Source organism: Delphinapterus leucas, chromosome 11, assembly GCF_059928025.1.
Source record: "Delphinapterus leucas isolate spDelLeu-1000000601 "Yukka" chromosome 11, BTC_Dleu_Yukka2, whole genome shotgun sequence".
Lineage (NCBI taxonomy): Eukaryota > Metazoa > Chordata > Mammalia > Artiodactyla > Monodontidae > Delphinapterus > Delphinapterus leucas.
The window spans coordinates 55,466,335-55,492,962 of record NC_143139.1 but is presented as its reverse complement, the minus strand read 5'-3'; the positions used below and the strand labels follow the sequence as shown (position 1 = coordinate 55,492,962).

At 37.0% G+C, this 26,628-nt stretch overlaps 1 protein-coding gene and 1 non-coding gene across 21 annotated transcripts in view; one reads left to right on the top strand and one right to left on the bottom strand.

Moving 5' to 3' along the window:
• Positions 1 to 527: 527 nt before the first annotated feature.
• FRS2 (fibroblast growth factor receptor substrate 2) overlaps positions 528 to 26,628 on the bottom strand; it is a 120,869-nt gene continuing 94,768 nt past the window's right edge. For all 20 annotated transcript variants that reach the window (XM_089920985.1, XM_089920986.1, XM_089920994.1 and 17 more), the window contains 6 exons: positions 16,727 to 16,821; positions 11,119 to 11,210; positions 9,402 to 9,588; positions 8,222 to 8,380; positions 7,704 to 7,867; positions 528 to 6,323 (listed from right to left, as the gene is read on the bottom strand). In XM_089920985.1, coding sequence (XP_089777111.1) covers positions 5,373 to 6,323; positions 7,704 to 7,867; positions 8,222 to 8,380; positions 9,402 to 9,588; positions 11,119 to 11,184 — 1,527 coding nt within the window. In that variant the 5' untranslated portion in view covers positions 11,185 to 11,210; positions 16,727 to 16,821 and the 3' untranslated portion in view covers positions 528 to 5,372. The remainder of the gene's footprint in view (positions 6,324 to 7,703; positions 7,868 to 8,221; positions 8,381 to 9,401; positions 9,589 to 11,118; positions 11,211 to 16,726; positions 16,822 to 26,628) is intronic.
• On the top strand, positions 10,654 to 10,780 carry LOC115803534 (small nucleolar RNA SNORA25). Its single transcript, XR_004024273.1, has one exon. It is a non-coding gene; the product is annotated as a small nucleolar RNA SNORA25 (small nucleolar RNA).

Sequence of the window (26,628 nt, the reverse complement as noted above, 5' to 3'; positions counted from 1 at the left end):
GAACAAGAATTACTATCTTTATTACTAGCATAGGACCTAGTTTGTGTTCATTCATTAAATAAGAATATGTGAACAGTTACTGTCTTCAACGGAGCTCAAAGGAAAAATACAGAAATAATCCAAAAAAAGGTTTTAATTTCTGAGAACAAACACCTAAGTTTTGCAAGATGTGGTCTCTGTCACATCTTAACCAATTTCTGTGTTCCATGGTGTCTGGTACATAGTAAGCACCCAATCATTTGTGGACTTGTCTATTCCCTTTACTGTTTAAATAATCTCCATCTTGAGCTATACCGAAATAGGCTTTGCAGTGCCACTCAGTGACAAAAAACAGGTCTGGAGTCCCAGCCCTGAGTACTACTAGTTTAAATGACCAAGAAGATAAAAACTGTGAGAGTCTGTCAAATACGTAAAATTTAATTTCACTTTGAACTTTGAAAATGGAGGCAGTGATATGAGACTAAGGAATAAAACCTCTTATAAAGTTTCAAGAAATGTGTGAGGTATAAATACAGTGAAACTTTAAATAGGCATCCAACCAAACTTTTATTGGGGTTTTATTGCAATCTACTTTAGGCAATAAGGGGGAAAGTAACCATAAGAACTCTGATCAGATTTTATTCAACAAAGCAGTTTTTCACTAATGCTTAAGGTTAGTGTATAGTCAGCTCAGCTTCCAGTATCAACTTGAGTACCTCGTCATGGAGATTTATGCCAGAATGACAACAGTAAGTCATTGCAAGAAGCTAAATCATCTAAAATTAAACCATATTTTATATATAATTTTTAGGATGGTATATTAATACTCTACAATAAATAAGGATTTTTAAAAAGTGTTGCTTAGCCGTTGTTGAACTAAATTCAATTATTAGCTTATTCTTTAAGTACTCCAGTTAATAAAGGTTTGATTGTACTTCAAGAACTCTGACTTTTCCAAAAATAAAAAATTAGTTCTTACTTGTTAGGACAAAAATTAAGCTTAAAAGCACATTCACACTTGTCCTTAAAAGCACATTCACATCATATACGAGATAACTTCCTCATGCCTGGAAACATGGCTTATATGGCAAAAAGTCATACGCAAAGAACAACTAGAGGGTAATCCTCCCATGTCCACATCCTCCAAAAAGCCACACTTGGCCTCAGTGTAAAAGTTATATTTTATTGCCATGCTACAAAACGTATGAAGTTGGCACTGACAGGGAGAAATAGAGAACAAGGGTGGGGAGGGCTAGAGGGCAAAAGATGTTGTTACATATACAACAAGGTTTAATCAACAGTGGTAAATTTTGCCAATATTAAAAATGCAAACCAAAATTTAAAATGCTGATATGAAACAGCATTAAAATACAATTTATGCATAGTACTGTATCACTTATGTCTTTTATTAGAGAAATATGGAATGCTTATAAACGAAATTAACTATAGGGGGTAAAATTCATATTTCATTTACAATTTGGCAATGTTAGACAAATTTTTAGTCCCACTGTTAGACAATTTTTTATAAAAGACAAAATTAAAAATCTAATAAGCTACCTTTATACAAAGTTGCTATATTTATGCCTTTACGTAGGAAAAAAACATTTATAATGCAAATTAGGACATACATAATCTTACAATATTATACAATGTAATGAAAATAAAAACATAACACAAAATTTGTCCTTTATAAAATGTGTATTTTGCATTTACCAATGCAAATGTGGCACACTGGTGACTACTGTACTATTAATGCCAGTCCGTTTCCATGCTGCTATTGTCCAATTGTCATAGAACTGCAATTGTAATGATGCTACAAAAGAATTGTGTTACACCAAAAAAGAAAAAAAAGAGGATGGGGAAAAGGGACGTAAAGAACAGGAAAAATAGGGTGCTGGTTTGGGCAGAGTATATTGTGGTATGTCATAAAATATTTGTTAATTTTTCAAGCCAAAAACATTTCCTATACATTCTGTGATTTTGTACCAATGCCTTTATTCAAATTTGGCAAACATCAGGGAAAAGGTAATTTAGTACCATATACCTCACATATCAGAGATTAGAAAGAGATGCCAATACATCAGTTACTTCTGAACGTTGTCTCTGATGGTATGTCTATTTCAAGGATATATATATATATATAGATATATATATATGTATATACAAATATACATATATATATTTATACACACACACTACACATTGCACAAAACACTTGGACATTATGGGTTAGGAACAGCACAAGGGGAAATGGGATGTATTTTTTAGCTTGTTAAGACCTTTACCTTGAGGCAAAAATATGGTGGCACATTGGGAAATTATGAAAACATAAGGCCCCTGTCCCATTTTTAATAGAACATTATTGAGGTACATTTTTATACTTTGCGCCACGGATTTTTTTTGGTGGGGGGGGATACACAAACACTAGCTTGACTCACAACACTGAACTGTGGGGTCAACATTAATATCTGTAAAAACAAAGACTGCTTGGCAAATTTTCTGAAGTCCAAAATGTGATCTATTCTGGATATACTGAGAAGTGAAAAGCTTTTTGCTGAGTCTTCAAAAGTAAAGTGCATATCTCATCACTCCACAGCAGCAGTAAATAAAAGGAACTATTTGCCAATCTTCCTGGAGGGAGGGAAGGCACCATATTTTCATTTTGAAAGGAAGATGAACCTGGGAAATAAAACACACTAAGAAAAAACACATGTAATAATACCCATATCAGTTTCCAGCCCTGGTCTGGGATAAAAGCTGTTACGATCTATATGGATAAAACAGGATTCTATTAGGGGAAAAGCGTATGATCAATGACTATATTTCCAAAACCAAAAAGTGGGATCACATGATCTATCAACAGAACAGAATATCTAAAATTAGGTCTGTCTCAGAAAATCTGAAACATATGGCCACAATTATATCCCAATAAAATATCCCATTCTAAAATGCACCCAGTAATTGGTACAATTCTTCCAGGACAGAGCTTAATGCCCATTACTAGACTACTGCAGAGGACAAATAGTGTTCTATGTTATTTTTAATTAAATAGGAACACAGGTGATTTCCAGAGACATTTAGAAATTAATACCAGTTGTATACATCTTCCCTAATACTCGTAGTACCTAAAACTCAAATTCTTAGCAGACAAATTGGTCCCATTTTCATTTTTAAAGCACACAGTATTGAAAGAATAAACTGCAATGGTTATATTATAGTTGCTTAAAAAATATAAAAACTAATCAGAATCTGGAAGGAAAAATGAAAAGGCTGAGGAAAAGTAAGAAAAGAAAGTATCCAACCTCCAAAATGAGTAAATAGGTCAGCCCTTTTGTTTGGAGGTTAACGTTCTGTCTTGACTGCTTGTTTCAGAGAAAACCATGTGCACTGGTTCCATCATAACTCTTATTCCACATTACAAAAATCATCACATAAATTTGGCACAATTAGCAATCTACTCAGAATAAAGCATAAATGGAACAATACATTAAAATGGCAACTGCATACCTATACCACTGCTCTCTTTTTAGAGAACAGTGAACACTTTGGTAAGCACCAAATTCACAGAAAAGAAAGAAAATTCTGCTATGCACATAAACCAGTGGCACTAAAAATGATAAAGACATCTTTAATAATTTATTTTCTTTATAATGGTCCCACCCTATTATTTTGCTAATCCATTCACTGTCCTATAATTAGGTCATTTATGGAACAGATTGGATGCTATATGACTGAAAGTTTTCATGCTAAATTAACCTTAGTTACATCTGGTAGATCCAGACCAAACTCTCAAATTTCCTCATAGTTAGAGGAGACAGTGACGTATTTTGCAAGGATATCTAACCTTCTTTCCACTCCACCCGCTCTTATCTTCTCTAGGATTTGGGAAACTGGAAAATTCTTGATTTTCCAAGAGCTAGACATATGGACTCTCATCAGTTTATATAAACTTCAATTCATTTTCAATCCTAAATTATGACACAATGTCATTGCTATAAGACTTCCACTGTACCTGCTATGCTGGCAACAATTTTAACATTCTATTAAAATCAAGGGATAACCCCAGATCCAGCTATGAGTGAAAGGACAGCAGAGCTGAGGAGCACGACAGTGGGCAAAGTACAACTGCAGCCGTGTGACTGAGGGGATCACTGCTAAAGTGCTGGGAGAGTGCCCACAGAGAAAACACAGTACCTTTAGGGAAATTTGCATGTTAAAAGTAGCTTCCTTTTTTTTTTTTCTTCTCAGCTGCTTAAGAGATCACCTATGAACACAAGTGAAATTTAAAATTGTGAGAATGCTTTTATCAACTTGAAAAGTAAACGGCATATAAATAAATACTGGACAAGGGCAACCCTGTTATAGAATAACAGTAAGTTCCAAATGAACCTTCAAAACCACAATTTGACAAAAATGCAAACTAAACAACAATGAACACATAATCCAATTTCAAAACTATATACAAACTCAAACATCCTAAATTGAAAAAGACACGAAGCAACAAAATTAGACATCCCAAACACCAAAGGAAAAACTTGAAGATAAATGGCAATCTAATGGCACTAATGCCTCCAGAAAACAATGTTACTGTCTGTTAATAATCTGTAGGAGAGAAACTTTCAAGAGATCATGGTTCAGATTTTCAAATGTTTTTGGATAAAGTGACCTGAGACTGATTCTTGAGCCTATGTGTACTTCTGACTAAGATATCTGGGCATGCCTTTCAAATGACACCATGAGATGAGTAAAGAGAAAACCTCGTGTCTTTCCTGCCTTTCAACACACCAACAGCAAACCATGTTCACGAACGTAGGGCTCTTTCTAGAAACGCTGAAGGCTAAGGAACTGACTGGTACACAGGAGGTGTGGTACTTCTATTTCCATACATAAGTCCTGGCTCAAGTCAAAAAGCCTACAATTAATGAAATAAAGGATTCCTCATGTTACATGCTGGAGGTCACATACCATGAATAGTAAATCTACAAATAGTACTTTCAAAGCCTAGAGTTATCTGTTAGCAATGCACATTATCAAGAGGCTTTATAATATGCTTTAAATGCCAACCATGACTTAGACGTGAATGATATGCATGAGTCCAGAATCTTAATAAAAATTGACCAGCATGTCACTCACTTCAATTCTCATTTTAAATAGGCACTGTGAAAATGGGAATGCTGCTGTACAGTAATGAGTAGTATAGAATGAAATTAGTGTTCTTTTATGAGTACCTGCTCTACATTTTAATTTCCCTTTAAAGAAGCACATGAAATAGTCAGAAAAAATTTTTTTATCAGTCTATAAAAGGAGTTAGTGTTTAGAAATAAAAATGAAGCACTTGCATCTTCATTTTTTAAAACTTCACAAAGGTGCAAACAATGTAATGGTTTCTGGGCTCACATGGGCAGATCAGTACTATTGTGTCTAGTTTTCCTAGATGTACCATCGTCTCGTGGCAGTGCTTTCTGCAGATTTGACATAGCAGCAGTTCTCTCGATGTCTATCACAGCATACAGCTCTGTGCGTCTGGTAGGGGTCTGTGGAAGGGGAGTGGTAGGCGTTTTTGGAGTCTGAGGGTTGTCAGAGTCACTGCCACCTTCCAAGTCAACCTGTATGTAATTGAGCTGCCTGTGTTCTAAACTTGGGCGTCTGATATCAAAGTTAAAGACTGTCGGTGTACAGTCCCGACGCCTTGAATATTCTATTTTGTGAGCACTTGCCGGCACTGTTACATTCTCTGTATTTACATAGTTATGCATTGGATCAAGATTATTATGGTAGCCATTTAGAGATGGGGTCTTTGGTCCTAAATTGTCATCTTCATCCCTACTTAGCTTGCGGGCTTCCCAAACAGGAGGCAAAGATGGTAGATTTTCGTAGTTTAACAATGCAGTTCTTCTCTGAGCTGAGTTGTTGATATTCTGGGTATCTGAGGTACTGGTGGACGGCAGACGACCTCTCCTGAGCCCTGACGCACTGGGGAGAGATAGCCCATTCAGATTTTCATACACCAGTTTGTTAACAGAGGGCGCGTCTCTTCGTTCATCACTGTCATAGCCAGTGTCCCATTCCGTGTTATTCGCACCACTTCCGCTGACTTGATCTCTTCCAAGTTGTTCCAGTTTCTCTTTTTCCATTAATTGCTTTTGAACTGGGGTTGGTCCTAAGACAAACTTGACCCCTTCAGGTTCAAGAAGAATCTGAGGGTCCCTGTCCTCAATATTACTTGGTTCTTCTTTTGGTGTGTTGCTTTCAGCATTAGAAACCCTCGCCTCCAATGGGACATGCACACTTGCACGGTTTTTCCGTTCTTCTTGTACACCCGTAGTGTTGACATAGGTATGTACCTAAAACAAAAGAGGAAAGTGAATCAGTAAACTTGCTTTAAAAAGAAAAAAAAAGAACAAAAAAATTTGCCTGACTATATCAATTAATTTTATTAACTTTCTAAGTATATTCTTACTTCAAAGCTTTTGTACCTGTTTTTTTAACCAACAAAAAGGTTGGGGGGAGGTGGGAGAAATGTAGAAATGTCTTCCTAGCTTGATAAAAAAATAACTGCTTTAAAATACATGTGATGGGGCTTCCCTGGTGGCACAGTGGTTGAGAGTCCGCCTGCCGATGCAGGGGACAGGGGTTCGTGCCCCGGTCCGGGAAGATCCCACATGCTGCGGAGTAGCTGGGCCCATAAGCCATGGCCGCTGAGCCTGCGCGTCCGGAGCCTGTGCTCCACAACGGGAGAGGCCACAACAGTGAGAGGCCCGCGTACCGCAAAAACAAAACAAAACAAAACAAAATACATGTGATGGTGAAACATAATAAGCATTCTGTAGAAAAAATAAAAACTCAGGAACAAATGGGGATTATTACTTTGATGTTGTTCTAAAATTCTCATCAATGCATTAAAACCTGATTTAGAAATAGGAAATAACAAGTATTAAAAAGGAAGAGAGAAATTTATCATAATTTATAGATGATCTGACTATACAAAGAGACAGACCCTACCAGATTCAATAAGAGTTCTGTAAAATGCATAGATATAAAATAGATACCAGGAAATTAATGCTACTTAGAAAAGTTTGTGGTATTTTGTGGGGGGGACAATATAAAAAAAGTTCAGAAGTCTATACATAAAATTTGAAAACCTCAAAAATAAAATTCAAAACTAAGGGAAATTTAATTATAGTAAATAAGAACTCATTTAACAAGTAAAGAACACAAACAAATGGATTTCAAAACAGTAAAAATTTCTTCATGATAAACAACCATACTGTTGACAAAAGATAAGTATAACTAAGTAATACATAGACAATGTTAACCAGCTAACTTCATTCCTAAAATGAAAATATAATAGTCAGGAATATTAAATTGCTCTGTTAAAACACTGACAACAAAATCTGCCTTATTGCTAGTAGTCCACTAACTATAAAAACTGTAACATAAAAAGCTTTCATTGGAGGTTACTGTAACTGAATTGGCCATTGGTTATGTCCGTCTTTATCTATAGATGCACCTCTCCTGTGAACCCACAAACTTACTGTAATGCTAAGATTCCCTCAACACCTATATATATTTGGGTATATGACAGAAAATACATGCTATTTCCTCTGAGTCTTCACTACAAAAGTCATAAATAGTGACAGCTAAAATTCAAACTAAAACCTTCAAGTGTTAGCACAATAACACTCTAACCCCACACAATATGTTAGACAGTAGGACATGCTTACTTGTTCCTCAGCCACAAGCAAGGGATGTGTAGACTCTTCACCTACTGAAGGCAGCCGTGCACTTCCCACAGAAGGATGTCTGCTTGAAGGATGGGATGAAGCGTCTCCAAATGAGGGGTATCGGGGATATCCATTAGGTAAGTTCTGAGCAGCAAACCCTGGAGCTGAGTTTTTGTTTGTTTATTGGTTTAAGAAAGGATACAGGGGTAGGGCACAGAGAATAAAAATGAATGAGAATACAATCAGCACTGAGAGGTTTAAGGAAGGTGTTTCTGGCAAGACATATGAGAAACCATAGCAAAACAGCATTACCACCTCCACTCTAACTTTCCACTCACATTTTAAATAATATGAAACATTTAATGTTTTCATATTTAAAATATTTATAATTAGAGCTAACAGTTTTTTAAAACTCACAACCACTATACTTACGTTAGCCAATGGTAATTCCTAAGAATTTATAGATTAAAAAAACATAATCTATAGTTTATAATAGAAGAAGGAAAATGGACACTTACTTGTAGGTGTTCGAGGTGTTCTGGGGACTTCCAATTCTGTCTGATGATTATTCCTTTCAACAACTGGCTCCTCCACTACATTTATACTATTATTCTGCATAATCTCTTGCAACATATTAAATAATTCTTCTGCACGAGCACACTTAAAGGCAAAGATTCCTACAAATACAAACCAGAAGAAAAAAATGGTCACTGCATCTTTAAAAAAGACACAGGAGCACCTGTGGAAGAACAAACTTGTAAAGTAAGCATTCCATGCACCAATAGCAAGAAAAGGCTTTAAAATAAATGTCTGATAAATTCATCATATTCCCTGTTTCAAAACATAAACCCAAAAGTTCACAGAATAATTTTCATTTGTCCATGGGTGATGGCTCAAAATAAGGAAGACAAAAACAAGATTTGCAAACTTACTCTAGTCTGCTTTTTAACAGCAGGGTGAGCCCAACTTACCATTACCAAGGGAATTCTTTATCACTTGACAGGCCCTTGCTCTGTGGTTTACAATCATTACCTTGTCTAATTATTGGATTACCATTGCCCTCTGATACAGAAGAAATTTGATGCGACAGAGGTCATGCAACTTGCCCAAGGACTTTCAAGAAATAGGTAGCAAAAAATAAAAGTACGTTCTGTTTGACTCCAAAGTTTAGGTTCTTCTCCCAGAGTTACAACAGTAAAGACATAGAGGCAATTTACTGGGACTAATCACTTACTTACTGCAAATCTTAAATTTAATATAAGCCAAAATTCTGGACATAGAAAACATGCTTAATAAATGCTTGATAAATGAATACATAGTGTACTATGTCTCTCTCTTTTTTTTTTTTTTTTGCAGTACGCGGGCCTCTCACTGCTGTGGCCTCTCCCGTTGCGGAGCACAGGCTCCGGACGCACAGGCTCAGCGGCCATGGCTCATGGGCCCAGCCGCTCCGCGGCATGTGGGATCTTCCTGGACCGGGGCACGAATCCATGTCCCCTGCAACGGCAGGCGGACTCTCAACCATTGTGCCACCAGGGAAGCCCGATGTCTCTTTTTTAAATAATCCACTTATTTGAGAATTTTTTTATTCTGGATAAAAGTAAAACATTAAACATTACATATAGAATAACTGAATTATAGAATGATATTTCAAATATGATAATGTTTGGAGAAAAAAAAAATAAAGGCTCTACCTACCTTGTCCAGTTTGACACCTTCGACCACTTTCAAAAGAAAAGAGATTCGAATCATAGCCATAGCGTCGGAGGCAGAGGTAGTGCCATTTTACCGAGTCACGTTTGCGAGTGTATAAAATCAGTTCCGTGTCTGTAAGTTCCATTATGCCAGAACCTAACTCATTCCCATCATCATCCACATTAATGACCTAAAAAAGAAAGTTTAATTAGTGCTAACTTAATGCTCCCACTTGACAGTTATGCACATATTTCACTAATTTGTCAGGAAAATGTACTATTGCTTATTGGTTCAGTTATTGGCTCCTTTGTTAGTTCATTCAACAACCAATTGTGTGTTTAGGGCATGGACTATGTAGCAGTGTAATACCCAGTTCATATCCACAAAGAACTCACATTCCCACTGAGGAGATAAGATATACAAACACGGAAAACACCACAAAACTGTAAATGCTTAACTAACAAATGAGTGCAACAGAGGCTGTGAAATCCAGGAACTGTGGCGGAGGGTTGTTGGAGAAGCCTTCACATAAGAAGAGGAGGGACTTTAGCTGGGCCTTGGGTATAATTAAATTTAGACAGGAAATAAAGTTAAGAGAGAGAACTGGTGGGTCAGGAGTTAGGGGGCACATCCTGAAGATGCAGTGCTACAGCAGAGACAAAGAAGGTATGTTTCAGAGAGATCAGGACAGGACTGGCATTGAGTTCAGGTAAGGGAAGGCTTTGCACTGCTCAGTTTCAGAAAATGGCCAGAGACTATACAGAACAGATAACACTTAGGGAGAATTTACTACGCCCCTGGGTTGGGCAAAGTGCTTTACTTGTGTTTTTGCCATTTAATACTGATCCTAAACTGCAGGTAACAGTATTTTCTCCACTGCACACAAATCAACAAAGACTTAGTGATAATGTAACCTGCCAAAGGTAACAAAGCTATGAAGCAAGAGGGCTGTGACTTACACCTAGGTTTGTGTGATCCAGTGATTTACAGCAGAATGAGGTCACAATATGAGAGATTAATGACTGTGGATGAGTAAGGAATGGAGCACTTAGCATCTAAGTAACAGAATATCACTGAAGTTTTAGAATGATGAAGGAAGAAGATTAATTTGATGTCAACTGCAGGATGCATCACAGAGGTGACTGAAGATAGAGTTCAGTTATGAAATTGTCCAGGCATTAAACAATGACTGGGAGCTGGTGACGGGACTGAAGAGGCACCTATAAAGTGGCATTTTAAAGACAATATTATCAGTAGGTCATTTCAAAGAGGGCTGATGGGACCAAATCCAGGGGCTCTTATCACTGTGACCAAAGATTGAGTTCTTCAGAGGATATAACAGTCACTCATTAGTGCTATGTTTTCCTGATGGAGATACAAGATTTAGGCACTCATATCCATGATTGGTGATGTCGAAAGGTAAAAATAAACGTAAATGTCTTCCAAGTTAAAAAAAAAAAAAAAAAGACAGTATTATCAGAATTGTGTGGCTCTAACTGGATATGGAAGACCAAAGGAAAAGGAAAAGAGGATTTCACGCTGTCAGTAAGAAATGTTGTCATCACTTGTTAAAACAAGAAAAGACAGAATGGACAAAAAAGGAAAATAAAAGGGTCTGAATACAAAAGTGAGGAAATAATAAGACACGTTAATTAAGTGAAGTAAAAGAAGAGCATCCAGGTAGGCAGTGAGAGCTACATCTCAACCAGTTTTTACTGACCTTAAACTTGTTCCGATGGTTATCTGGGACAGTGTCTTTATCTGGACAGCTACAACAGCTACCCATGGCTTCTTCAGAAGACCATGTGAGCACTACATGAAAGATAATTTGCAAAAAATTATTAGATGTAAGATACAAAAGTCAAAAAACAGAAAAAGACACTAAAAATCATCTAACATAAGCCCTGCGTTATTTTGATGAGGAAAACTAAGCCTAAGGAAATAAATGGCTAGAGCTAGATTTCACACAACTAGCTGGAGAATTTTACTCAGCAACAAGAAGAATAATTCTGTGAGGGAGACTTCACAGAAATCTCAAATTTAATTTGCAAAGGTCTGCCTATTTTAAAATTATCTAAAAGAAACCAATTTAAGTTCTCACACATAACACTATTAAAATAAAGTCATTCATGGAATTAACCGTTTATGGCTTATTAGGAATTTCAGTCCCTCTTTATTAATAAATTTCCAAAAGGATGCTAGACTTCTGGCTTGGCAAGTATTTTGATTCATACCATGCATTGCAGTATTCTTTACGTATCCCAACAGACAAAATTGGTTAATAAGACACAAAAACAAATCTGGAATAGTTCATTAAGAGAGAAAGACAACTCAAAATTCAAGCTGTAACTTAACACAGAGGATACTGGCAAAACTGAAAGAGTGTGTCTATCTAATCCCTTCCCACAGGAGGTTAGAGGTAAGTGGTTACAGTGACATTAAGTGTTGAAGAATACTGCAAGTGAACAAAGGAAAAATTCAAAACTTCACTTACAAACAAGAGAAAGAATGAGAATGGATGTGACAGTATTTGAGAAAAGGGGGAAAGAAAGAAGCCTAAGAAGCTACTAAACATTAAAAACATAAATCTGATTAAAATTTGCCTAAAATTCTTCAGCAGATCTTCACTACCTTCAGGAAAAAATGCAAAGCTCATCAGTACGACACATGGTCCTTCACAATTTGGTCTCTGTCCACAAAGACAGTCTAACCTCTTCCCTCCTCTCTGCTTTGAGTCCTACCCAGCCATACTAAACAGTTTCCCCAGAGCATCTTGTTCTCTCACACCCTTCCATGCTGCTCCTTTCTCAAGATTCAACTTCAGAGTACAGTGTCTTCAGGAAGCCTTCTCTGACTCCTACCAACTGGGCAAGTTATATTCCTTGTGTACCCCCAAAGCACCCTGAGCTTCCCAGTATCACAGCGTCTTTCACACTGTTTACTCAGTAAAAACTGTGATAGACTGTTTACCTATCTATCTACTTCCCTCCACTTTGAGCTCCTTCCCAGCAGGGATGGACTTTATTCATTCTTGCATTCCCTGTGCCTAACACAATACCTAGCACACAGGAGGTGCTCTAAGTCTCTTGTGAGCTGAACGAACTGCACTAAAGGAAGATAAAGAATGCTGGCAGGTGTAAGGATTAAGCAGATAAAAAAGGATACTAGTGTATAAACCAAAAGAAGTGATAAGTAAAATAGTAAAATTAAATTAAGACTCATATTTGGTGGTGTCCTTGCACTGGTGAGAATGGCCATCATTAAAAAGCCTACAAATAATAAATGCTGAAGAGGGTGTGGAGAAAAGGGGACCCTATTACACTGTTGGGAACATAACTTGGCGCAGCCGCTATGGAAAACAGTATGGAAGTTCCTTAAAAAACTAAAAAGAGAATTGCCATAAGATCCAGCAATCCCACTCCTGGGCATATATCCAGAGAAAACTCTAATTTGAAAATATACATGTATCCCAATGTTCATAGCAGCTCTATTTACAACAGCCAAGACATGGAAGCAACCTAAATGTCCACTGACAGATGAACGGATAAAGAAGATGTGGTATATATACATATACAATGGAATACTACTCAGCCATAAAAAAGAATGAAATAATGCCATTTGCAGCAACATGGATGGACCTAGAGATTATCACACTAAATGAGGTAAGTCAGAGAAAGATAAATACCACATGGTATCACTTATATGTGGAATCTAAAATATGATACAAATGAACTTATTTACAAAACAGAAACAGACTCACAGACATAGCAAACAAACTTATGGTTACCAAAGGGGAAAAGGGGTAGGGGAGGGATAAATTAGGAGTTTGGGATTAGCAGATACACACTACTATAAATAGCATAGATAAACAACAAGGTTCTGCTGTTTAGCACAGGGAACTATATTCAATATCTTGTAATAAAACATAATGGAAAAAAATATGAAAAATTATATATATATATACATATATAACTGAATCACTTTGCTGTACACCACAAACTAACACAACATTGTAAATCAACTATACTTCAATTAAAAACGTAAACAAATAAATTTATATAGGGAAAATGTGTGATGACATAAGGATAAATAAAATCTTGTTACATAAAAGAAAAAAAAGATTCATATTTGGTGTCTTAATATGCCAGTTAAGTATCATGGTATAAAGATGACTAAGTCACAGGATGTACCTCTGAAGAGCCATTCATGAATCTAAAGGGAAAGACAGAGATGTCAACAGATAATGCATTATGATAAACCTCATATCAGAATATAAGAAGAGTTCCGTGGGCACAGAGAAAGAAACAACTAACTTTCTGGGTTAGGAAGGGCAGGAAGCACCATTTGAGCTGGTACTTTAAAAGGTGAGCAGAAACAGTGTGCTAGGCAAAAAACAGAAATAGGCACTTGAGACAAGATAAAAAATTAGGTGCAACGATAAAAGTCATGAAAGGTGGCAATGTATTCAGGAGAAAGTGAGGCATCTAGTATGACTAGAGTGCAGGGTAGGCTGTTACACAAGCATGAGACAAACCATAAAGCATCCTGAACAACAACCTAGGGATCTCCAACTAACTTGAAGCTAGCCTGCTTCCAATGTCCCTGTAGTCAAATGGACATGACTCTATCATGGCACTTATCACATTCTACTATAATGTTGACCTGTCTCACCACCCACTTCACTGTGATCTCCAAGAAGATAGGAACCGTGTCTTCTGAGTTTTCTAGGGCACTAAGCATACTGTTTGACATAGCAGATATTCAATAAATGTTTAATTTTTAAAAATTAGTAAGTGTTTAATAAATTAGAAGATGAGAAGGAGGCCAAAAGAATATTTCAAAAAAAATTTTAAAGCAGACAGATAATTGATAGAAACAAAAAGTCTTCTTGAAATTGCTTATCCAGCCTCACCACTGAATACAAAGAGCTAAATGATTACTAGTGTGGCTTTTGCCTGAAAAAATAATGCCTCAAGTAAATATTTTTCAACTATTTCTCAAAAGAAGTAGAAAAAGCATTCTTCCACTTGACACATTCACAGGCTACCTGTTAAGGCAGCACCTCTGATTTTGTCAGGGATATATGAATGGTGGTACAACCTACCTGGGGGCTCTATTCACATTGAATGCTTCAGTTCAGTACAAAAATAGTTAATGAAAAGCCTACCATGTGACACGAAATCCTTGTATGCCACTCCAAAGAGAATGAATTTCATCCTACACAAGGTGAAAAGCCAATGAAGTATTTTAAGCAGGAAAGTGAGGTGGTCAGGAATTCATTTTAGATACCTCCATCTGCAGGGTAATTTTAAGTGGGAGTTTAGCTCAGAGGAAGGGAAGCCAGTGAGAGACTACTGAAAAATGGAATATGCCAAAGACTTAAAACCAGAGCAGCAATAGTAGGAATAAAGATGAAAATAATGAATTTAAAAAATACTTAGGAAGACAAGTCTGCAGCACTGAGTGTCTGGCTAGGTATACAGGAAGTAAGAGGCAGTTTTCAGGGCGGCAGATGAAGGGTGCTGGTTCCATTACTTGAAATGGAAAAACTTTCTCAGGTCTTCGAGAGGAAGTGATGGTGGTTAGTTCAGTTTTAGACATGTTAACTTGAGATTCCAGAGAACAACCAAACGAAGACTTGCAATAGAGAGGTAAGTACATCAGAATGGGTTTGAGGAAAGAGGTAAAATATTGGGACACATGGTATTTGAAACTATAAAACAGAAGACCCTGATCAAGGACAGTATAAAGAGCACTCTTTAGTTAAAATTCTGGGGAACACAAATGCGCAAATACTGGAGTACAGAAAAACAAGTGAAGGAGAAGAGAAACAATCAGAATAGTACAAACTAAGAAAAGAAAGTGTCAAGAAGGAAGGTTCTATCCATAGTGGAGTGTTAGGTAGAGGCAGAAGCCATTCAGCAGTGAGCAAATGGAAGATAAGGAAGTAGTCCTCCAAAGAATAGAAAAGGCTCTTTCAAGAACACAGTTGGAAAGGAAAGCCTAAAGTGATAGGGTATGGTTGGACATGGTTTCAAAAGAAAATATGTTGCTTGAGTTACTTATTGTTTTAAGGTGACATAGATTTATGCAGGTTAGTAATCAGTATGTCAGTAAAGGTTAAAGAATATAGGAAGAAAACAAAGGACATAGACGGCTACAGGATGGATCAAGACGGAGCGGGGAGGCTAGAGAAGATGAGTTCCGGGGCCCAGACTAAGAAGTCTGCCCAGAGAAGGAGTGCCTTGTCCTCTGAGGACAGAGGGCAGAAAATAAGGATGGGTGGAACACAGTAGAGAAGCTGAAATGGATAACACCTATCATCCTAAATTTCTTTGGTAAAATAGAAGCCAAGTTTGCACAATGAAGGACTTGAGGATTATTCTGAGAAGCTACCCAAGAAAGGTAGCAGGATTATTAAGTAGGCTATGCTGAGACTTAGCAGAAGTTGGAGAGTAAGATTATGCTATTTTTCTAGCTGTACTCAGCAGTCCAGAGGGTAGACAGTTCAACTGACCCAGGGTCAGAAGGTAAAAGGACAAGGAAATTAAAGGATATTGGCAATATAGGGGTTTGAAGTAATGGACCATCAGGTCTGGTCAGGAAAGAAGCAAGAAAGAAGAGGGCTGATGAAATGGGAGAAACGGAGGGAGGCAAAAAGCAACAGGAGGCCTCAGTAAGGCTGAAGAATAGGCTTAGTAGGAGTAAGACTGTGAAACAGCTGGGACTACAGGCAGTTGTAGTCAATCTTCCAGCACAGAAGGAGATTTTTAATGTGACGTTTTCACCCACATCTCTGACTCCTCCTGAAGCATGAATTCCCAGGCAGGGGGAAAGGCAAGACACTAGATAGTCTGCATTTATTACAATCAAATTAATACCTGGAGAGTGTCTGAGTTATGTAACACCCAGCAATATGTACGAATACCTGTAAACACTTGATGAGAAACCACGTGATCTCATCATCTTACCCAGTCAAGTTTGTAACTCAGCAAAAACACAAAAAGACGTACTATACTCCCTCAAGAAAGCCACATAGGAAAGTAATAAGGGTACATTCAAGAACAAAAGGTAGCTTCTGTTTGGGAAGATCAATATTGCAACAAGTGTGTTGGGTATTTTAAATTAGTAAACACTGTCATGTTTAATTAAAGCCAATTGTCCTTATTTTTGGGAAGTGGGACGTGACAACATATAAGGAGGCAAAATAAAACTGCATTCAAGAAAACACTATTAAAAAAAAAAAAAGAAAACACTATTAAAATCTCTAGTTTAAAAAATGTAATTTGTGCACTTAATGATTTTTTTAAAAGTAAACTTCAACTTACCTAGATCTGGCCATTAATATTCTTAGCCTCTGCTGCAGCATCAGGAGTTTAATCATACTTCAAAACACCATGTTTTCTTTGTTTGCTGACTTAACCTACAATTAGCAAGAAAAAGTCAAGAATTTGTTATTTCTTTAAAAACAGTTTTCCTTATGAGACTTCTGACAGCACTGTTAGTTCAGTTAATCTATTTAAACAAACTAAAAAGACTGAATTTTTGATTAAAATATATATAATTTATAAGATCTATTCTAAAAATTAATATAATGTGTACATGGTACCATCAATACAGCCTCTGCAAAAGAAAAGTAAAAATGCAGTAGCTTACGTTCCATGATGTCTGGATATCAGGACCTTTAGAAGCCATTGATTTTAGCTTCTCCACTACAGCTACGACATTAGACAACACACTTCTCTATATTTATCTCCACAGCCATAAAATGAAAGGTTAGACTAAACTACCTCCAAGGTTCCTTTCCAGCTCTAAAACCCCATTTTAGCCAAGGGCAGGCTAATTCTCCATATCCAGTCACATCTCTTAAACCTCACTGTCCCTCCTGCCAAAGAGTGGACTGTCTTTAGAATCCACCCTCTGTATCTTCTAATCCACAAGACACCCCCAGGATCAAATCAGAGGAGTCAGTCATGAGAAAACAGTATGAACTAGCATGCCATAGAGTCACAGGATAATGATATAAATTACAGCAATAAATCACAATCTAGAGTTTTAAGAGATTTCAATATACTTCTGAAAATTTTCTGGTTAATTTATTCACTTTCTACAACACAGAAAAAACAATCAAATTCACTCAAGCACGAGCACTAGCATTTACTAAATAGCTATACTACAGTAGGCATTATGTTAGGCGTTTTACAGAGTCTCATTTTATTTTTTTATTTTATTTTTTAATGAAATGAATTTCTTTTATTGAGAAAAAAAGAGACAGTAATAAAAGCTGTATGAGTGGTGCCAACCAAAAAACTTAAGGAGTGCTCAGAAAGTCAGACCAGTTTATTTATTTATTTTAGTTAAAAAAATTTTTTTAATTCTTGAATTTTATTTTATTTTCTTGTACAGCAGGTTCTTATTAGTCATCAGGGGATACATGTCACTCCCAATCGCCCAATTCATCCCACCACCACCCCCATCCCCCCGCCACTTTCCCCCCTTGGTGTCCATACGTTTGTTCTCTACATCTGTGTCTCTTTTTCTGCCCTGCAAACTGGTTCATCTGTACCATTTTTCTAGGTTCCACATATATGCATTAATATACGATATTTTTCTCTTTCTGACTTACTTCACTCTGTATGATAGTCTTGAGATACATCCACGTCTCAACAAATGACCCAATTTCATTCCATTTTATGGCTCAGTAACATTCCATTGTATATATGTACCACATCTTCTTTATCCATTCATCTGTTGATGGGCATTTACGTTGCTTCCATGAGCTGGCTATTGTAAATAGTGCTGCAATGAACATTGGGGTGCATGTGTCTTTTTTTTTTTTTTTTTTTTTGCGGTACGCAGGCCTCTCACTGTCGTGGCCTCTCCCGTTATGGTGCACAGGCTCCAGACGGGCAGGCCCTGCGGCCATGGCTCACCGGCCTAGCCGCTCCACGGCATGTGGGATCTTCCAGGACCGGAGCATGAACCCGCGTCCCCTGCATCGGCAAGTGGACGCTCAACCACTGCGCCACCAGGGAAGCCCACATGTGACGTTTTGAATTACGGTTTCCTCTGGGTATATGCCAAGTAGTGGGATTGCTGGGTCGTATGGTAGTTCTATTTTTAGTTTTTTAAGGAACCTCCATACGGTTCTCCATAGTGGCTGTATCAATTTACATTCCCACCAACAGTGCTAGAGGGTTCTCTTTTCTCCACACCCTCTCCAGCATTTGTTGTTTGTAGATTTTCTGATGTTGCCCATTCTAACTGGTGTGAGGTGATACCTCATTGTAGTTTTGATTTGCATTTCTCTAATAATTAGTGATGTTGAGCAGCTTTTCATGTGCTTCTTGGCCATCTGTATGTGTTCTTTGGAGAAATGTCTATTTAGGTCTTGTGCCCATTTTTGGATTCGGTTGTTTGTTTTTTTAATATTGAGCTGCATGAACTGTTAATATATTTTGGAGATTAATACTTTGTCTGTTGATTCGTTTGCAAATATTTTCTCCCATTCTGAGGGTTGTCTTTTCATCTTGTTTATGGTTTCCTTTGCTGTGCAAAAGCTTTTAAGTTTCATTAGGTCCCATTTGTTTATTTTTGTTTTTATTTCCATTACTCTAGGAGGTGGATCAAAAAAGATCTTGCTGTGATTTATGTCAAAGAGTGTTCTTCCTATGCTTTCCTGTACGAGTTTTAGAGTGTCTGGTCTTACATTTAGGTCTCTAAAGCATTTTGAGGTTTTTTTGTGTGTATGGTGTTAGGGAGTGTTCTTACGTGTCTTTTTTTTTTTTTTTTTTTGTGGTACGCGGGCCTCTCACTGTTGTGGCCTCTGCCGTTGCAGAGCACAGGCTCCGCGGCCATGGCTCACAGGCCCAGCCACTCCGCGGCATGTGGGATCTTCCCGGACCGGGGCACGAACCCGTGTCCCCTGCATCAGCAGGCAGACTCTCAACCCCTGCGCCACCAGGGAAGCCCGGGAGTGTTCTAATTTCATTCTTTTACATGTAGCTGTCCAGCTTTCCCAGCACCACTTATTGAAGAGACTGTCTTTTCTCCACTGTATATCCTTGCCTCCTTTGTCATAGATTAGTTGACCATAGGTGCGTGGGTTTATTTCTGGGCTTTCTGTCTTGTTCCATTCATCTATGTTTCTGTTTTTGTGCCAGTACCATATTGTCTTGATTACGGTAGCTTTATAGTATAGTCTGAAGTCAGGTAGTCTGATTCCTCCAGCTCCATTTTTTCCCCTCAAGACTGCTTTGGCTATTTGGGGTCTTTTGTGTCTCCATACAAATTTTAAGATTTTTTGTTCTAGTTCCATAAAAAATGCCATTGGTAATTTGATAGGGATTGCATTCAATCTGTAGACTGCTTGGGTAGTATAGTCATTTTCCCAATACTGATTCTTCCAATCCAAGAAAATGGTACATCTCTCCATTTGTTGGTATCATCTTTAATTTCTTTCATCAGTGTCTTATAATTTTCTGCATACAGACCTTTGGTCTCCCTAGGTAGGTTTATTCCTAGGTATTTTATTCTTTTTGTTGCAATGGTAAATGGGAGTGTTTCCTTAATTTCTCTTTCAGATTCTTCATCATTAGTGTATAGGAATGCAAGAGATTTCTGTGCATTAATTTTGTATCCTGCTACTTTACCAAATTCATTCATTAGCTCTAGTAGTTTTCTGGTGGCATTTTTCGGATTCTCTATGTATAGTACCATGTCATCTGCAAACAGTGACAGTTTTACTTCTTCTTTTGCAATTTGTATTTCTTTTATTTCTTTTTCCTCTCTGATTGCCATGGCTAGAACTTCCAAAAGTGTGTTGAATAACAGTGGCGAGATTGGACATCCTTGTCTTGTTCCTGATCTTAGAGGAAATGCTTTGTTTTTCACCATTGAGAATGATGTTTGCTGTGGGTTTGTCATATATGGCCTTTATTATGTTGAGGTAGGTTCCCTCTATGCCCACTTTCTGAAGAGTTTTTATCATAAATGGGTGTTGAATTTTGTCAAAAGCTTTTTCTGCATCTATTGAGATGATCATCTGGTTTTTATTCTTCAATTTGTTAATATGCTGTATCACATTGATTGATTTGCATATATTGAAGAATCCTTGCATCCCTGGGATAAATCCCACTTGATCATGGTGTATGATCCTTTTAATGTGTTGTTGGATTCTGTTTGCTAGTATTTTGTTGAGGATTTTTGCATCTATATTCATGATATTGGTCTGCAATTTTCTTTTTTTGTAGTATCTTTGTCTGGTTTTGGTATCAGGGTGATGGTGGCCTCATAGAATGAGTTTGGGAGTGTTCCTTCCTCTGCAATTTTTTGGAAGAGTTTGAGAAGGATGGCTGTTAGCTCTTCTCTAAACGTTTTATAGAATTCACCTGTGATGCTATCTGGTCCTGGACTTTTGTTTGCTGGAAGATTTTTAATCACAGTTTCAATTTCATTACTTGTGATTGGTCTGTTCATGTTTTCTATTTCTTCCTGGTTCAGTCTTGGAAGGTTATACCTTTCTAAGAATTTGTCCATTTCTTCCAGGTTGTCCATTTCATTGGCATAGAGTTGCTTGTAGTAGTCTATTAGGATGCTTTGTATTTCTGTGGTGTCTGTTGTAACTTCTCCTTTTTCATTTCTAATTGTATTGATTTGAGTCCTCTACCTCTTTTTCTTGATGAGTCAGGCTAATAGTTTATCAATTTTGTTTATTTTCTCAAAGAACCAGCTTTTAGTTTTATGGATCTTTGCTACTGTTTTCTTTGCTTTTATGTCATTTATTTCTGCTCTCATCTTTATGATTTCTTTCCTCCTACTGACTTTGGGTTTTCTTTGTTCTTCTTTCTCTAGTTCGTGTAGGTGTAAGGTTACATTGTTTATTTGAGATTTTTCTTGTTTCTTGAGCTATGCTTGTATAGCTATACACTTCCCTCTTAGAACTGCTTTTGCTGCATCCCATAGGTTTTGGATCGTCGTGTTTTCATTGTCATTTGTCTCTGGGTATTTTTTGATTTCCTCTTTGATTTCTCCAGTGATCTATTGGTTATTTAGTAACGTATTGTTCAGCCTCCATGTGTTTGTGTTTTTTATGTTTTCTTCCCTGTAATTCATTTCTAAGCTCATAGCATTGGTCAGAAAAGATGCTTGATATGATTTCAATTTTCTTAAATTTACTGAGGCTTGATTTGTGACCCAAGATGTGATCTATCCTGGAGAACGTTCCGTGTGCACTTGAGAAGAAAGTGTAATCTGCTGTTTTTGGATGGAATGTCCTATAAATATCAGTTAAATCTATCTAGTCTATTGTGTCATTTAAAGCTTGTGTTTCCTTATTTATTTTCATTTTGGATGATGTGTCCATTGGTGTAAGTAAGGTGTTAAAGTCTCCCACTATTACTGTGTTACTGTCGATTTCCTCTTTTACAGCTGTTAGCAGTTGCCTTATGTATTCAGGTGCTCCTATGTTGGGTGCATATATATTTATAGTTGTTGTATCTTCTTCTTGGATTGATCCCTTGATCATTATGTAGTGTCCATCCTTGTCTCTTGTAACATTCTTTATTTTAAGGTCTATTTTATCTGATATGACTATTGCTACTCCAGCTTTGATTTCCATTTGCATGGAATATGTTTTTCCATCCCCTCACTTTCAGTCTGAATGTGTCCCTAGGTCTGAAGTGGGTCTCTTGTAGACAGCATATATATGGGTCATGTTTTTGTATCCATTCAGCAAGCCTGTGTCTTTTGGTTGGAGCATTTAAGCCATTCACGTTTAAGGTAATTATCGACATGTACGTTCCTATGACCATTTTCTTAATTGTTTTGGGTTTGTTTTTGTAGGTCCTTTCCTTCTCTTGTGTTTCCCACTTTGAGAAGTTCCTTTACCATTTGTTGTAGAGCTGGTTTGGTGGTGCTGAATTCTCTTAGCTTTTGCTTGTCTGTAAAGCTTTTGATTTCTCCATCGAATCTGAATGAGATCCTTGCTGGGTAGAGTACTCTTGGTTGTAGGTTATTCCCTTTCATCACTTTAAGTCTATCATGCCACTCCCTTCTGCCTTGTAGAGTTTCTGCTGAGAAATCAGCTGTTAACCTTATGGGAGTTCCCTTGTATGTTATTTGTCGTTTTTCCCTTGCTGCTTTCAATAATTTTTCTTTGTCTTTAATTTTTGCCAATTTGATTACTATGTGTCTAGGTGTGTTTATCCTTGGGTTTATCCTGTATGGGACTCTCTGCGCTTCCTGCGCTTGGGTGGCTACTTCCTTTCCCATGTTAGGGAAGTTTTCGACTGTAATCTCTTTAAATATTTTCTTGGGTCCTTTCCCTCTCTCTTCTTCTTCTGGGACCCCTATAATGTGAATGTTGTTGCGTTTAATGTTGTCCCAGAGGTCTCTGAGGCTGTCTTCATTTCTTTTCATTCTTTTTTCTTTATTCTGTTCCGCAGCAGTGAATTCCACTATTCTGTCTTCCAGGTCACTTATCCGTTCTTCTGCCTCAGTTATTCTGCTATTGATTCCTTCTAGTGTAGTTTTCATTTCAGTTATTGTATTCTTCATCTGTTTTTTTGTTCTTTAATTCTTCTAGGTCTTTGTTAAACATTTCTTGCATCTTCTCGATCTTAGCCTCATTGTTTTGCCGAGGTCCTGGATCATCTTCACTATCATTGTTCTGAATTCTTTTTCTGGAAGGTTGCCTATCTCCACTTCATTTAGTTGTTTTTCTGGGGTTTTATCTTGTTCCTTCATCTGGTACATAGCCCTCTGCCTTTTCATCTTGTCTCTCTTTCTGTGAATGTGGTTCTTGTTCCACGGGCTGCAGGACTGTAGTTCTTCTTGCTTCTGCTGTCTGACCTCCAAATAGTCTCATTTTAATCTATATATTAACTTGAGTTAACAAATATGATTGATACCCAAAATGAACATTTCCAAAACCATGAACCCACACACAAACAAAATTGTTCGTTCTGGACTTATAACCTGTATATAAAATCAGCGGTTCAGCCAGGTGTTTCCTTACACCCCTTGTGAGCTGCTGCTACACCCCATATTAGGGTGGGCAGCAACCCACTGCCTTTTCCTTAGCACAGCTTTTTTTTTCTCCAGAAGCTTAACATACATCATGCTTTGCCTCTGGCTTATAAAACTGTCCAGATAATTCTACCATAAATCATTTCTCTTATGTGATGTTCATCTAGCTCTCTCTCTTAAAAGATTTTAGCCAATTAACTAAGAAAAATCTCACTTCCTCTTTTTATTTGTTCCTCTTGTAAGCATCTCACAACCCCTATCCTGAAATGAGTTTATTCATAGTAAATGTGATTAAGAGAAGTGAGAGTGATCCATCTATAATCCTATATCAAGGAAAAGCTTTGAAATGAAGTTAAACATACAAAAGAATCAGTGTGCCAACCTATAAAGCTCTTGAAAATATTAAAAATCCTGTTAGAAACTCTTTCTCACCTTCAGATCTTTTTTTTCTTTCTTCTAATTTTTAAAATTGTGGTAAAATACATATAAAATTTACCATCTTATCCTTTTTTTTTTTTTTTTTGTGGTACGCAGGCCTCTCACTGTTGTGGCCTCTCCTGTTGCGGAGCACAGGCTCCGGACGCACAGGCTAAGCGACCATGGCTCACGGGCCCAGCCGCTCCGCGGCATGTGGGATCTTCCCAAACTGGGGCACGAACCCATGTCCCCTGCATCGGCAGGCGGACTCTCAACCACTGTGCCACCAGGGAAGCCCAATTTTACCCATTTTTAAGCATACAGTTTAGTAGTGTTAAATATATTCAATATTGTGCAATCAATCTCAAGGACTTCTTCATTTTGCAGAAATGAAACTCTATACCCATTAAACAACAACTCATTTCCCCTCTGCCCAAATCCTGGCAACCACCATTCTACCTTCTGTTTTCATGAGCTTCACTATTCTAAATACCTCATATAACTGAGATTGTACACTATTTATCAGTTTGTGCCTGTCTTATCTCACTTAGCATAATGTCTTCACAGTTCATCCATGCTGTAACATGTGTCAGAATTCCTTTCCTTTTTAAGACTGAAAAATATTCCACTGAATATATACCAACACTTGCTAATCCATCCGTCTGTCAATGGACATTTATCTATGTTCTGGCTATTGGAATAATGCTGCTATGAACATGGATGAACAAATCTCTCTCCAAGACCCTGCTTTCAATTATTTTGGATACATACCCAGAAGTGGTACTGCTGAATCATATGGTAGTTCTATTTTATTAATTTTTTGAGAAACTTCCATACTGTTTTCCACAGTGTATCTTTTTTAGAGAAATGTCTATTCAAGTCCTTTGCCCATTTTTGAATCAGGCTGTTCTTCTGCTGTTGACTTTTAGTATAAGTTCTCTATATATTCTGGATATTAATCCCTTATCAAATATATGATTTGCAAATATTTTCTCCCATTCTGTGGTTGCCTCTTTCACTCTGTTGATAGTATCTTTTGAAGTAAAGAAATTTTTTTTCATTAAGTCCAATTTGTCTACTTTTGCTCTGATACCTGTGCTTTTGGTGTCACATCCAAGAAAGCACTGCCAAATCCATGTTGTGAAGCTTTTGCCCTATGTTTTCTTCTAAGAATCTCACTGTTTTTTGTCTTATATTTAGGTCTTTGATCCAATTTGAGTTAATGTTTGTATATGGTGTTAGGTAAAGGTCCAAGTTAATCTTTTGTATGCAGATACCGAGCTGTCCCAGAAGCATTTGTTGAAGACTTGTTTCCCCACTGAATGGTCTTCGTACCCTTTTCAAAACTTTTTTTACCACATATGTGAGGGTTTATTTCTGGGTTCTCTATTCTATTCCACTGGTCTATATGTCTGTATTTATGCCAGTACCACACTGTTTTGATTATGTGGCTTTGTAGTAAATTTTGAAAACAAGAATTGTGAGTAATCCAGTTTTAAGACTGTTTTGCCTATCCAGGGTCCTGAGATTCCATATGAATTTCAGGATAGGTTTTCCTGTTTTTGAAAAAAACATCATTGGGATTTTGACAGGTATTGCAATGAATCTGTAAATCTCTTTGGATAGGACTGATATTTTAATAATATTGTATCTTCTAATCCATGAATATCAGATGTGTTTATTTATGTCTTTGATTTCTTCAGCAGTATTTTGCAGTTTTCATGGTATATGTTTTTTAATTCCTAAGTATTCTATTCTTTTGATGCCACTGTAAAAGGAACTGTTTTTGTAATTTCCTCTTCAGATTGTTCATTGTGATGTACAGAAATGCAACTAACTTTTACATTTTGACTTTGTATACTGCTACTTAGTTGAATTCATTTATTAGTTCTGAAAGTATTTTTTCTGTGGAATCATTAGGGTTTCCCACATACAAGATCATCTTACCTGCAAACAGATTATTTTACTTCTTTCTTCTCAATTTGGATAACTTTTATTTCTTTTTCTTACCTAAGTGCTCTGGCTAGAACTTCCACTACCATGTTAAATAAAAGTCGTGAAAGTGGGCATCCTTGCCTTGTTCCTGATCTTAGGGGAAAAGCTTTCAGTCTTTTACTATTGAGAATGATGTCTGCTGTGGGTTTTTCATATATAGCTTTCATTATATTGAGGTGGTGTCTGTCTATTCCTAGTTTTTTTTTAATGCTTTTATCTTGAAAAGGTGTTGAACTTTGTCAAATGCTTTTTCTGCATCAGTTGAGATGATTGTGTTTTCTTCCTTCATTCTGTTAATATGGTGTATTACACTGATCAATTTTCATGTTGTACCATCCTTGCATTCCAAAAAGAAATCCCACTTTACCATGGTATATAATCTCTTTATTATGTGGATGAATTCAGTTTGCTAGCATTTTGTTGAAGATTTTGGAATCAATGTTTACAAGAGATATTGGTCTGTAGTTTTCTTTTCTTGTAACGTCTTTGTCTGACTTTGTTATCAGGGTAATGCTGGCCTCATAGAATGAATTAGGAAGTTTTCTCTCCTCTTCAATATTTTGGAAAAGTTTGACAGGGACTGATAGTAGTTCTTTAACTAGCAGAATTCACTGGTGAAGCCAGGTCTTTTCTTTTCCTTCTTTCTTTTTTAAAAAAATATTTATTTATTTATTTGGCTGTACTGCGTCTTAGCTGCAGCACATGAGATCTTTTAGTTATGGCATGTGGGATCTTTTTTAGTTGCAGCATGTGAACTCTTAGTTGTGACATGGAGACTCTTAGTTGTGGC